Raw genomic sequence first — 15,550 nt, forward strand, 5'->3', positions numbered from 1 at the left:
AGTAGAGCTTTTCTAATCTGAAATAAACTCTTTTACTTTTACTCCTCCGGTGTGAGTCAGCTTCTGGGTCCTGTGTTAATCCGTGACAGATTGTTTTCAGCATTCCCCTCTGTATTAATGATTTCGTCCTTCAGTAAGCGCCACCCAGTCATCAAATACTAGGCTCCATTCCATATTTCCTCTGGGTCACCACCACTTTTTACTTTCTTTCTCCGTCTCAGAGAGCAGTAGAGTCTCTGTCTCTCATTGTTTCAGTAAAACAGAGTAATGCTCACAAAGGTTGGATATTGATCGGTCTCATTTGTATTCATCCCCCTTTTGTGGCCGCTGTCCAGACGAACGTATTGGGTTTGATGGAGTAGTACTCTAATTGTTTTGAAGGAGTATTTTTCCTTTTTTGAAAAGGTGAACTTCATGTTGCATGTTCAGAACAACTCCCCCTCTAGTCTGCAATATATTGTTTGTAACTGTTTGATTGTTTGTGAGAAACAGGGACTCACATGTTCCAGGTCTTTCTGATTCTGAGAAAGCTGGTCTCACTGTTTGTTAGTATCCTGTGATTCAGTCCAAAGTCGAGTGGCCCATCACACACAACATGAGCAGATGTCAGCTTGAGGGCCATTTTGAAGAGAACACAAATTTCAACTAAGCCTCTCTAGTTCTTATGTAACACCCTCAGCAAGGCGCTGTGCCTCGCAGTTCACTGGTATTTCTGAGTGACAATGACACACACACACACACACACACACACACACACACACACACACACACACACACACACACACACACACACACACACACAGGCTCAACTCCCCCTTTCTTAGCAATAGACTGATTTATTTTTATTTTTATAGACCACCCTATGAAATAGGTGAGTATATTTAGAAACCTCCAAAAACAACTCAGTCGTTCTTTGAGTGCTGAACATTTATTTCTCGCTGTGCCTTTGGCCGTGTCCTTTTACATTCTCTCAGATTTGTCAGGTAATTTCTTTACACACACACACACACACACACACACACACACACACACACACACACACACACACGGAAAAAAGGACGAGCATTATTATTGCTCGCGCTCAGTGCTGGAGCACCGAGGCCTACGCTTGTTGCTACATTTGACTTTTGATTCTGCAGTCAAGAGGTCAACAAGTACTCGTGCTCCCTCGTCTGCTGGTTTCCTGCCTCGCTCGGCGCCAGCACCGGCAGCCTCTCTGGGCTGGAAGGGACCCTGCAGGCTCGGCAGAGGATCAGACAGAGGAGGAGAAGGAGGACGGCTACCAGTGCATTGCAGCCAATCGCCACCAACGCAGCTGTGGACAGTCCTGTTGTGCTCTCCTCAGAGCCCATAATGTCCAGGGTCACTCTCTTGGATGTTGGAGTTTCAGTTGGTTCCATTATTTTCATAGTTTGCTATTAAAGATGGAGACTGCACGTGGTGAACCCTTTGGATCATGTTTCTCATGTCTCCACTGATGAGTTACGGTATTTTCTCATGCTCAAGGTAAATCAGGTAATATCAGGAGAAATCCGAAGTGTTCCTTAAAACAAGTCACATTTTGCTGAATATATCAGACAACAGCAGGAAAGTCATCTCAGCAGAGACGAACATTTACTCCTCGTGGCACAGTTTTCCTGGATCGTACTTTTGGGATGACACACCAACATTTCACCATATGGACGAGTCTCGGAGAACTGGCTTGCAGGGGTGATTTAAAAACCGTCTGTCCAATTCCAAAACTGCTATCAACTCCAGTGAATACCTCCCATTGTCTGGAAGAGAGGAAAAAAATTGAAATTAGAAATAATTGATCACAAGCAGAGTATAAAATGGGGCACAGGAGCAAGCTGTGTCTCAGCTATTTAACATGTCAATCTTCTCAGCTTGGTTATTAATCATCTTTTACCTGCCGTTCAATGTTTTCCACTTTCTTTATTCTATTTATTACTGAATTAACACTATTTATTCTTCTTTTACACTGCCAATGGATTCTTACAAAAGTTATTCAACGTTCTGCGCTTGCACATTTTTGCCCACGAGGGGCACGCTCCGGACCCCATCCCTATTTCCTGATGTGCATTGAGTTAATCTTGAACTGATTTTACTTAAGATTTTAGTCAAAACAAATGACTGCTTCATGAATGTCATTATCTATGTTTCATTCATTCATGTAAGGGTCCCTTCCAATGAGGTTCTATAGGAAATTTGTGAGCGGGTTGGCCTTCCAAGATAACACAAAAATGTTGTTCCCGAAGATAAACCGCATCAGTAGGTCTCATGTTTTCAACTATTCTTGTGGTGATATCTGTGTTACAGTTCATGCTTTTAAGCTTCATTATTCAAGTTAGGTATTCCACTCACGTGCTGCAATTGTAGAAACGATAAGCATAGTTGCACAAAGTAGCACCAAAGCACATCATCCCACAGGACAAGTGTACTGAACGTAATGAGATAGATGTGATCATAATGACATCCACTACCAGGTATGATGACTGTCTCATCCCTATAAACGTCTGTTTTACGACACTCCTTTTGTAGAGAGGCGACACAAAGTCAGTGTGCACGCCGCGGGCTCTATTTGTAGTCAGTATTTGGCTTGACGTGTATTTCAAAACATAGTTAGGCACTTCTGGTCCGCCGTGGCTTGCTTTGTGGAGGTTTAACACAACCACAATTAGCCTGCTGCGCAGCAGCCACAAATGAAAGGCTGCTGTATTTTTGCAGATGGAAAACAACACGTGTCACACAGGAAATTGTTTTCCCTTTTAAAGATGATAACCAGGAAAATCCTGCACGTCACTGTACCTGTCATTGCTTTTAAGGTGGTAATATATGTCAATAAATGATGAATCCACTGGTAATGAATCAAATCCAGTCCCAGTCACTGTGACTTGCTCCTCTCATGAGCTGCAACCATATTACATAGTCAGCCTTGCACATTGCATTTTCTTTCACCAAAATAAACATTAAATAAACCTGCACTCTCGTTTCTTTATAGCACTTCAAATTGTTATTGAGAATACTGACATGTAGTATTAGAAAATAGGCTGGAATGGAATATATATATATATATATATATATATATATATATATATATATATATATATATATATATATATATATATATATATATACTATATATAACACATTACATCAAATGTGAATTCATTACATTTGTAAAGTATTCAAGTTTTATCTGAAGCATATATTTCATTTTGTTTACTATAGCAGCAATAAGGTAATGTGTTGGAGATGATGGTCAAGACGTGTTGCACCACAATTAGCAGTGTCACTGATCTTGTTATTCACAACACTTCCTATCAATCTGTGTTCAATCTGCTTGGTCTTTTTTCCCCCTGTTGGTCTACGCTCCACATGCAACTCAGCAGAACTGTTCAGGAGCTTTGTGAGCTTAAAAGCATCAAGCACACACCTGCCTGTAAGTCACAGATCTATCACAAACAGATTCACCATTATCTCTGATGAGTGCCTGGGTGAATTTCATACCTCCACAGCTCTAATGGAAAGCTGGCTGCCCACGGACTGTGACAGGTGGATCTGATAAAGGCTGCAGCCTTCAATCCCCAGGATGAGAGCTGCTTCTACACCTGATTTATTTGACTTTTGAGAAGGAAGCAATCACAAGCAGACATCTCCCCTGTGTATCACGCTTAAACTTACTGCCTAATTATGTTCCACTTTAAAATGCACTGACTCTCTCCAGTTTGGGAGAAAAATCATGATTCTAGTCACAATGACAACTTTAAAAGCCTTCAGTTTGTATGCTGTATTGCCGTCACATGCAAAGTTTCACATTCATACTAGTTGCACACTTACCTGAAAGACTCAGCCAATAGTCTATTCTTTAATGTCCAGTTCTTTTCATGAACATCCCACAGTATGTGTCAGTGATGCTCCATCTCTGTCTTTCTCTTCACAAGCATCACAGATCCCTCTTCAGCTGTCTGCAGAGCTCTGTCTTCTTTTTTTCTCTCATCCCTCCCGTCTTCCTTCCCCTCTCTATCTGCTCCTCTGCACTGCACACATGACCAGAGATGAGCCAGGACTGCACACTGCCTGCAAGAGCTCCAATAACAGAGAGAGAGAGAGAGAGAGAGAGAGAGAGAGAGAGAGAGAGAGAGAGAGGTGTCAAACCAACCCCCACTTCAGAAAACAGTCAAGCCAGCTGTGTTTAGCGGTGCGCCCATACACCATGCATTACCGTAAGAGCGCACTCAAACGGATTTCAAAATAAAACTGACATTCCAGTGAATGAAGTCTCGAAGTTAGTTAATAAAACACAAATGAATACTATTGCTGATAATAATAGGCAACAGAAAAGCTTATAAATGAGTACATGAATAATACTTAAATAACCATTAGGACTCAAATAATAATAAAATGTACTGCACATAGAAGCAAAAAACAAAGAACAACCTCAGTTTCAGTAAGTGTTTTATAATACGATAAACATATTCCCATTCTGATGATGTCTTTCAAATTAGAAGCCCCAAAAATTGCATATCTTGTCGAAATTCAGATTAATATTAAATTAAATTCTTCTGTTGCTATAAACCCATTTCACTTCAGATTGATAGTTCAGGACCAGTTCAGGATGTGATATATCAAAAATAATACCCCTCTGAAAAAGCACATAAAGGATTCTTTCACTTCTATTTCAGACTGATTTTATAAGGAAATTCCTTGTTATCATAAACCTATTCGGTGTAGACTACCTCTGGATGTCACACACCAAGTCCCAGCCCAATCTGATGTGGCATATCAACATAAGAGCCCTCTGAAATAGCACCTCTGGGTTCCATTCCTTCTATCCTCAGACTGTTATTAAAAGGAAATTACCTGTTATCATAAACTCATTCCATGTCAGACAGAGAGGAGGTCACCTTAGGCTGTCACTCACAAAGTGCCAGCCCAGTCTGATGTGGAATATCAAAATAAGAGTCCTCTGAAGTAGCATATCTGAGCTCCTGTCCCTCTAACTTCAAACTGATATTGCATAATTCCCAGAAGCTCAGAAGTCACCTGAAATATATTTATCTGAAGTTAAAGGGATAGGAGCCCAGATGTGCTATTTCAGAGGGATATTATGTTGATATGCCACATCCTGAGCTTGAAGTTAAATTGGATTACGGCAACAGAGGGATATGATATAAATCTAATATGATATGATATGATATGATGTATTATAATATATTATATTATATTATATTATATTATATTATATTATATTATATTATATTATATTATATTATATTATATTATATAAAGTTTTTTTTTTATTATTAATTGTTTGTGTTAATGATGCATTTATTTATTCAGTTAGTTTGTTTGTTGTTAAGGGTTCTTATTATTAGCAGTCATATTAATTTGCGTTGTTTTAGTTAACTTAATGAAAGTAGGCTCTCATTCGCTGGAACGCCACTTTTATTATGAAATACGTTTCGTATGCCCTTACGGTAATGCATGGTGTATGGGCGCACTGCTAAACAGAGAGGCAGCTTGCTTGGCTGTTCTCTGAAGTGGGGGCTGACTTGACACCAGTGATATCAGGCGTAGGGGAGAGGGGAATGGTTTGGGTGTAATTACACGGGGCTCCTGCTGCAGACAGGAGGAGGAGGTTGTGCAGGAGAACAAGCAAAGTCGCCTGTCAGGCAAAACAATGACTTCCACCTCGTATCGCAGTGCAGAGTATGGCTAAACAAATTATTTCCGCTGTTCAACAACAGGCCTGGAAACAGAGGCTATCACACTGAGCAGTGATGAAAAGGATCTAAATGAAGACCCAATTAGAACCACAGTGGTTGCTACTAATGGTATACCTGGTCCAAAGCACATTTATAGTTTAGTTTGATCTGACCCCACCCTGTCTCCTGATCATCCCGGGGATGTACCTCAGTGCTGTCACACCTGACGAAACCTTCCTCGGGCAGACACATAGTTCTATTTTACCATGTTAGGATAAGTTTTATTTTCAATTATAACTTCAGTGGAATAGACTGCACGATTTGTTTGTTTAGTTTTTTAGTTTTTCAAAGTCTGCTCTTTGGCTTGTAGGATCAATACTACACTCGAAATGTGCTGCAGAGTCACTAATGTGGCACTGCTTCAGCACTATCAAACTGCTGTCAAGGCTCCAAAAGAGTCTCACAATGCAGAGTCAAACAATTAGTGTTGCAGCTTTTGTCCCATGTCACTGTGGAAAGCCTTTCTTCTCCAAGTTGTTAATCCCCACAATCTATAGTCAATCAGTCAGGTTGTTTTTTTTAATGTATGTAGCTCGTTGATGAAAGTGATCAGCCACTTTACACAAAACACTTTGACTACTATCAAGTCAGAATATTTATGAGTCACAAGGACACTTTGCACAAGGCCTCTCTGCAGGCCATATACTGTATATTATTACTGAGAGTGCAGCTCGCTTTAGAAAACATCTTTGACTGTTAACTTGGTCACTGGGCACACAATGGTGTCATCATGAATTAACCATTTTTGTGTCTCCATTGTATTCGCCTTGCTCTTTGTCACGTTTCACGGCCTGGGCGTGTGAAAAGGTTGTCCTTCTTCAGCTTAATGGCAGCGTGTGTCGTCTCATGGCCCTGAGACCAACAGGACAAAGAATACGTGATGTGTGTAGTGATCATGGCATCAAAGTATGTGAAAGTTGCTTCGGTGGTCAGAATATTCCTGATGTGTCTAAATGAGGAGATAATATAATTAACCGAATTACATCATTTTTTAATGTGCTTTTTGAAGCTCAGGGTTTGGTCCAAATATACTCCTATATTTCATTTCTGTCACAATATTTATTATGGTTCCATTAACAGAGATGTTAGGCATCTCTATTGGTTTATTTGACTTTGAAAAATAAATTCCAACAGTTGTTTTTAATCATCAATGTTAAACGAGACAATTGAAGCCAGTTACTTATTTTGTCCATTGCTGAGAACAATTTAGTTCAATTCAATTCAATTCAACTTTATTTACAGTATATAACACCAGATAGAACACAATCATTTCTGGGTGCTTTAAACGGAGAGAAACCCAACAAATTCAGATGCCACAAGCTCCATATCTCTCCTATGTATGTAGATGACGGCATTGCCTACGTACATGATGACGTCTACATCTTTGAGCACAGCCGGAAGATCATTTGTGTAGATGCTGAATGACATGGGCCCCAAGATTGACCCCTTGTTGGACCCCAGTTGTGCCGGGCTTCATAGAGGACGGTGCATTATCTGTCTTCACACATTGCCCCCGATTTGAGAGCTATGACTGCATCTACTGCAATGTCTCCATGGACAGGTTATGTTGAGAAACCTCAGACAGGAGGACACGATGGTCTGCTGTGTCAAAGGCTTTACGCAAGTCCAGGAACACTGCACCCCACCAATTGAATTGAACTCACATCTTATCACAGGGCTATCACTGTGACTAATAATATTTTCTTCATTCTGCATGTCGCAACTGCTTTGTGTTTCAGACCCTATTGTCTGTCTCTGTTCACTAAAGGTTAGCAGCCATTACACACACACACACACACACACACACACACACACACACACACACACACACACACACACACACACACACACACACACACACACACAGCTTTTCCATACTTTTCTAATGTGTGTGGGTAAGTCGTGACCCAGTTTTTTCCACCACATGTTTTCAAAGGGCAATGCTGTCACACTGAAGACAAATTATAGGGGGGTCAAAAAAATATATCCCAACAAGTTTCTATTATTACCACAAAGACCCACCAATATACCACAACACAAGTATCACAACAGAGAACGATTAAGAGAAAGTACGTCTGAAATAATATAAAATGATTAGAAATGAGGATGAAAAGAAACCATCTGGTGAGAATAGAACAGAAGCACTTGTGAGATTGTTTTACCCAACACGGAAATCATCTTTTTGAACAACCTTACAGCTAAACTGCTATTAGTGTGTGTAATAATCAGCACCAAGGGGGGGTGCAAAAGGACAAAGACACAGGTCGACACAAGCAATATCATTGTTGAAGCGTGTGTCAATATACTCTGGTAGCACCTTAAGAAACGCAGATAAAAACATTTGAGCAACAGGATGCGACCACTACAGGCTGATGGGTTTTCAAATGAACAACTGTAGCAAACAAATAATGCACACAAACACTTGTTCAACATCATCATCTCATGCTTGTTAAAAATCAAATAAGATATGTATATATAGAAAATAGAAATGAGCCTCAACAATCCAACATAAGGCGGCATACATGGCAGCAGAGACTAGACACTCCCCTTTACCAGGGGGTAAAGTTACCACCCAAGCAGACCCCGTGTCAAAGATGGCAGCTTTCAGCTTGAACCAGTTTTGGTGAGTTCATAGTGGAAGAAAAGGGCAGGACAGAGGACAACAAACAAGCAAATAAGTGGTCATCAAACAAATTTGTTTATATAGCACTTTTCAAAACTACAGTTAAAATGTTCTACACAACTAAACAACAGCAGGGAAAAAAGAAGTTGAGATACACAATCATAAAACATGTTTCCTCCAAGGCATTAAAAAAAAAAAGTGTCATAGGAATTATACATTTAACTTTGTAGACCTAAAACAGTTGAAAAAGTTAACAAAAGGCTCAACTCAAAATGCATTCTTGTGTAGGGGGTTGCCTGCCACACATGTGAAAACACTAACAAGGAGCTTGCTGTATGTTGGTTTTCTTGCCAATAAAATTGTCAGAAATCTGTTTATAGCGGCATTGTGTGGTAGTAGTTAGCTCTGTTTCCCCACAGCAAAAAGAGTAGGGAGTTTTATTCTCCCGACCCCTTTGCCACGGAGCCACTCGTCTTCATTGACACATGATCTTTTGCTTTGACATTCCTCTTGCCACCACGTCGATGTTAATATTTTGAAGAGTGTTTAAAGAAGGGTTTATAAGTTTGTTGCATTGTATATCATTTCTTTTTCCATGTACATGAAATGCGATCCAGTTTATTACTGGTAGATTAAAGATGTTGCTTGAAAGTTTGAGTCTTCCTCACATTTACACGTACCGGGTTGTAAATAAAAAAAAAGCAGATATTTCCCTCTGTATGTTTAAAAACAAAAATCTTCATCTACATGGACAGCATATACACACTTTGGTTCAGAGCTGCAATGAGCATGCCAAACCTGTAGGGGGCAGTGTCGCGAGAAGCATGAAGCCATGATAACCAATCAGAATCCTGGAAAAAAATAACATCATGTCAGGAATTGTGACGTAAATATCCACCTACCCCACTTTAGAGGCAACCGGAGACACGGAATTTATCCAGATCTCCAGTGTGGCCGGAGTTTTCAGGAATCACCGTTTTTTGGTGAGTCGTGGCTACATTAATGTGTAAATGTGAGGCTCAGACGCAGAGAAATATCACCGTATTTTCAAATACCCGGGTATGTGTAAACGTGGCCTCGGCTCCATTTGAAGGGAGATTGAGATCACCTGTGAGCTCTGCCTGATTGTTAAAGGAGGGTGGTTCTTCTTTGTTTCCCCTTTCGTCTGTGCAGAGGCTGTGAAAAGAGGCCAACCGCCGCTGAGTGAAATTAAGATTTATATATTTATTGTCGCTACTAAAGACTTTGGGATCCAGTCATTTCACACGAATCTACTCACACTGAAGTGTAACACCTTTGCCCAATGTCTTTTTAAGATTGGTTCCAGATATTTTAACCTTAACTTAGAAAAAGTAGGTCTAGATGGATGGATAGGTGAACGTAATGGCAAATGCAGTTTTGATAAATAAATATGGATAGGAAACTATTATCAGTTATTTAAAAACAAAAAAAATAAAATCACACATTTTTCCATTTCGCTTTATAATAGAAACAATTCATTGGGGTTTCTTCAGTTTCTGCGCTATCGGGTATCTCCATTCCTGTTATATACTCTCCGTCACGCTTTCATTTATCTGCAGCTGGACGGGAGGAAAGTGTCATGGGATCCGTACAAATGGAAGCTCGATCAGGTGCTAATGGAGGCAACTTGTTTGAGTGGCCTGTTTATGAGCACTTCATATGAGTCATGAGTGCCTCTCTAAATTTATTGGCTGCAGTGCAGGCAGCAACACAACGGCAGTGCTTAAGGTGAAGCCCGAGCTGTGAATGCAGACGGGAGAATGAAATGATTCACTGTTTTCATGCGGGGAAAATAAACAGCAGCCGCCGCCGCCGCACACGGGATTGAAAACTGGGATCTCCGTTTGATGCCGCATGAAAAACGAGGACTATTTTTCATTAATTTGTTTGTGAGGCATTTTTCTTCATTACACACTGTGGCAATCAGTTTCTTGTCACAAAGTCCACCTTGATCCCTTGATAATCTTTCCAAGTGCTTTCAAGTCACCTAATCCCTGCACTCATTCCTTTTTTTCATCTCGTCCCCTTGAGTTTTGCTTTGGTGTGACATCAAAGAGGCAGCGCTCCAATCCCGCTGCATTTCTCTTTCAAGTAATGGTAGATAATAGTACGAGATTACTGCCAAAACTGATTTGTCCGAGTGCATTATGGTAACTGTTGAAACTTGGCAGCAGGCTCATTACATCAGAGGGGCTGCTTTGAATTAAACCCGCTTGCAATGAGATAGGTTTTGATGGAAAGCTTTATGCTGCACACATCAAATGCAAAACACAAGTGGGACATTTAGTTGTGTTACACGCACAATACGTGTGATTTGCATGTTCTCCGGGACACGTCGCTGGCCCCACGTCGAATGGCGTGACGCGCATGAAAACACACTGAAAGTGTTGTTTTTCAATGGCAGCGGTAAGAAAATGAGTCGTCAAGATAAGGCTGGGACGGACACCTGGGATCATGGCTCTCTCACTCGAACCGCTCTGATTCTTTTTTTTTTTTTTTTTTACCTCTTCCTACATTTTTGCCCACTTTTGACACACTTCAGTCACTTCCCAGCAGGGGGCAGTTTTCACAGACCAATGTGTCACAACCAGGCAGTCTGCTATATTTAGTTGGGGATATACTATGACATATCAGACTACATGAAAATGTACCAGTGAGACATATTGTAATTCCAAACTTCCAGGTAGATTTTGTAAGTCAACCTACCGGGAGAAGATATTTCAGACATGATCCGCGTCTGTTTCTGTGTGTTGCCGTGATTGCAATCTAAAAAGAGGCGGATAATGAGGTGGAATAAGAAACAGGTGTAGAGATCTCAAACACGTTACATGATCTTACTTGTACATTATCACTTTGATGCCAAATCGGGCGCCTCCAAAAGCTGAGCCGCGGCTTCTCGGTCCACACAGGAAGTAATGTGGCGCAAGTCAACGAACATGACTGCAGGAATAGCTCCGCCATTAGCAATACGGCAAATGTGTGCCAAGGCAGCTCTGACATGACTTTTAGTTGATATTATGAGGTAGGCGTGTTTTGCAAAATGACACACCAGAGAAATGGTCAAACTATTTTAAAAGAAAAGCAGAGAGCTCAGAAAGGGTTGCAAAATGGACACCCTGAATTCAGATCGGGTGTGTTCCCTAATCTGACCATAGCTGCTTTTCTACATGTTCATTAACCATAACACCACGATTGATTTCGCCAAACGGGCAAAATTGAGTTGCCTTTGAGTAGCTTTTTGCATGATTGTGTGATGTTTTTCTGCCCACGCCGCAAACAAAGCATTCTCATTGATGAAGCTACGACACCGCTAATGCTGCTCCAACCTCTCATCTAATTAAAAGCACTCATACAATATGTACATATGCATATGAAAGTTATTTTATCCAACTACAGTTTGCAAACAATGAATTGATTAGCAGCTGAAAGGTACGTGGCACAAACAGATCACGCTAAGTTGTGGCAACAAAGCCGACGGCTGTCCACAGTGGAGAGGGTTTTTATTTCTTCTCAGAAATATTCCGATTCACTTTAAAAGGTTGTTTTTCTTTGTCACATTAGACGTTCAACTTGCAATCTCTTCTTTGCAGCTAATAAACAATATTGATGGGTCAACAGGTGTCATATACAGGCTTGTTTTAAACATTGTGATTGTTAGACGCAAACTGAATGTACAGCCAGGGATAATGTGCACATAGATCAGGATGCATTCAGACCAAAGATACACTGAATTCTCTCTGGCACAAAACCCCTGCAGTATAGCTTGATACGAAATAGAATAGATATTCCAATAAAGGTTTTGACGTTATTTTACCTCCTTTATGCTATGGGTGTATTTTATATCTGGCAAAACTAAGAGCTAACAACAACAATAGCAATACATTTTTCATCATTTTTAATATAAAGTAGCTCTACAGTATCCTTATGCTGAAACCTTTTGAATTGATGGCGTTCCAGGATTTCCTAAATCACATAGAGGATTTTTACAAAATGAACCATCACATCTCGTATTAAAGTGTAGAAGCCACAGGTTTTGTCGAGGTTAAATCAAACTTCAACAATTTTCAAAATGTTTCCTACTGAATTTTTTTTTGAATGATTTTCACCCAACGCGATCTGCATCGAAGAGTTTACAACAAAAAAAGATTCAGTCAGTAGTTATGTTGTTTATAGAAATTATCTTGCACACTAACCACAACACTTAAATTCGAGTGAAACTCTTCTGTGTTTTGTGTGCTCCACAAACAGTGGCCTCGCGGGTTAAAAGTCTGAGGTTTGAAGCATTTTACAATAATAGACTTTATCACCTGACTATTCCTTTTGTTCCCAGTATTATGCTGACCACTACAGGCCACAGTCATCTTAATATCTGCTCTGAAATCCACAACATCCACACACAGCGTTAGTGAAATGATTGAAAATGTTCTCCAAAGAAAATCAAGGAACTCATGTACAGATGCAAGTAAACGTGACTCCAGACAAATTTCTATCAGGGGCCGATGGTTTGAGCCAACCACCGTCATCATCCAGAGGTTTCTGTTCCAAGTGTCTTTTTTCTCGTTCTTCATCCATTCTTACTTCCACAGCACTAAAAGTCCATCTGCAACACAGAGACAACGACACTCAGCAGAACTATCCCAGTATGCAGCAATATATTGTTGACACGCAGCAGTCCTTCTTGTTGGATTTAGTTTGTTCCATGGAAAGATAATATGTAGTGCTGTTTAATTACCATTTCTACATGAGAGTTCGTCTGGAGTTTAACAGAGAGAAATTAAAACGATAATACAGATTTCAGTGCACAAACATAGTGACCACATCTATCTAGCACGAGCGATGTCGCGCCTTTTATTGCTTATGTGAATCTGGTGTAATGTGCTTTAAAAAGCGTGGCATTGTAATTTAGAAAGGTATTATGTGGAATGAAGTCTTAATCAAAATACCAAAGGAATATAGTCTATAATGTTTATTTTTGCAACTGGGTAATGCTTTACAGCGGTTTCAAATAACTTGACAATGTACGTTTTGATTGTACGTCTCCAATCACAGTGAATAAAATCCCATTTAGTCTAAGAAAAAGTCAATACAAGTCAAATAGTTCTCAGTCTGCCTTACGGTGGTGAAATGAACAATGCAGGTGGTGGCGATGATGAGAAGGCCGATGATAATTGATGCAAGAGCCACATAGAGCGCGTTCCTCCCCAGTCGCCTGGACCCGTCAAAGTCACCTTGATAGTAACTGTTTCTAGACTGGAAATAGAAAAGGAAAACTTTATCACAGCACTTTATTCCATTGAGGGGCCACATAGAGAAGGATTCACTAACGGCCAGGCCCTTCACTCAATGGGGAATATTAGCTTTATATCCAGTGTAATAAAGCTTGTAGTCTCAGGATAATTGAAAATTGATCTGGCGCTGTCGCTGGCCTGCTGCCACCTCTGCTTTAGGAAACATTGTGCGTAAATGTCTGACACTGACAAACCTTCTAAGCATGCATTCAGCCCGTGCACAGAATTGGACAGATTTTGAACCTGTTAATATGATCTTTAGAGGATAAGTCCTATAAAACCATTTGATTTGTAATCTGGCAGAATGAATATTTGTATCTGTCACACGTGGAAATTTTATTTCATTTTCTAAAGCGGAAACATCAAACTGTGTTGGTTTGATGGGCAGAGCAGCTGTGTGTGTGACTGGGTTACATCTTAACGCCCAGCGCGTTCACCAACGACAGCAGCCGCGCACCTCTCCTTTCAAAATCAACCCAAACAACCACAATTTCTCTGCTTTCGCCACAGATCGCAAACTGAGTGAGCGATTCGTGTCGATCGGGGGAATCTCACGTGGGAGAGTTCAGGCTTACCATGATGGAGAAGATCAGGGCCACAATGTTGACGGGGTACGCCGGACAAAAGCAACTGAAAATTGTCAAACAAAGATAGCTGCGGAGCGGAGGTGGAGGTTCCTGCTCCACTATGGAACCCACGTCTAAAAATCTGCTCCCACTCAGGGAGTGCTTCACCTGCGGATTCAGCATAACTAGTGTCATTGAAAGTGGCAGCGAAAAAAATACCCCAAAACAAGAAATAAAAAAGGATTTCAACAAGCTGCCAGGAGTCACAAGTTTAGATGAAAATCCAACTGGAGGAGTAAAAGTCCAAGTTTTTGTAAGAAGAGGATTTTGCCGAAAAGCTTCCTTCACAGCTCAGATGTCGTCTGTTGGGTCTAATTCTTTCTCAAACCTGGGAAACGAAAAAAATCAAAGTTCATGAGGAAAGAGAGAGAGAGAGAGCGAGAGCGAGAGCGAGAGAGAGAGAGAACAGGGCAGACGTGGGAGACGGGAAGAGGATCGCTCACCCTGCTGGCCTCCATCCAGGACTGGCCTGAGCAGAAGTGTGAGGTATCAGACTCTGTTTACCACCACTGGCACTTCACACAAACAGTCAACAGCCCGTACGAAGACAACATGCCACAAACAGCGCACGTAAAGTCGGAAAAGAATCTGCTGCAGCGGGGACTGTCACGGCGCAGAGGAGAGGCTCTGCTTACGCTGTGGTCGACTCTTTGTTCCTATTCCCCGGATGTTCCGGTCACCTCACGCTTCGGCTTCGGCCACATTTGCTCCAAATCTGCCTCGAAGGTGCATGTGTACTCAAGTGTTGTAGAGGTCAAAGGTCAAGGTCGGCAGCCTTACAGAAAAGAGCCCTATGAGGATTTTGTTCCTTCTCCCAGTAATTTCACTCTATAAGAAAAGCGATTTCGATTATCTGCTGGGATTTAGGAACAATTTCCTGTCATTTGCTTTTTCACCAAAGCCTATTTCAGTTCACTGGGGCTGGACCTTATTTTTGGATGAATGTGTCACACTGCTGTGTCTTGGACACAGATACAATAATACCTGCTTTCAGTCACGTTAGTACAGAGACAAACTAACACCAACCAAGAGTCCCCCCCAAAAAAATCACTGAGCATCTTAAGAATCATTTCTCTGCTATTTTTGACGAGTCGTGGGAAAATGGAATCATGTACGTGTGGTTGATTAATCAAACCGACTGCAAACACAGTGTCGTGTTTGATACCTTTCCTGTTTCTCTCCAGGTGAACTGATTCATGAGGCGGTCCTTCTTCAGTGAATAGG

The 15,550-nt window shown here is 40.9% G+C and overlaps 1 protein-coding gene across 1 annotated transcript; it reads right to left on the minus strand.

Moving 5' to 3' along the window:
• Positions 1 to 10,920: 10,920 nt before the first annotated feature.
• LOC308108128 (transmembrane protein 233) lies at positions 10,921 to 14,498 on the minus strand. Its single transcript, XM_080460867.1, has 3 exons — positions 14,276 to 14,498; positions 13,528 to 13,662; positions 10,921 to 13,012 (listed from the first exon to the last, which is right to left on the minus strand). Exons 1-3 carry the CDS (start codon positions 14,459 to 14,461, stop codon positions 13,001 to 13,003), a joined length of 333 nt encoding a protein of 110 aa, XP_080316993.1. The 5' UTR covers positions 14,462 to 14,498; the 3' UTR covers positions 10,921 to 13,000.
• Between the last annotated feature and the right edge of the window lie 1,052 nt (positions 14,499 to 15,550).

Source organism: Lipophrys pholis (genome assembly GCF_963383615.2).
Source record: "Lipophrys pholis genome assembly, chromosome: 4".
In the NCBI taxonomy this organism is placed as follows: Eukaryota; Metazoa; Chordata; class Actinopteri; order Blenniiformes; family Blenniidae; genus Lipophrys; species Lipophrys pholis.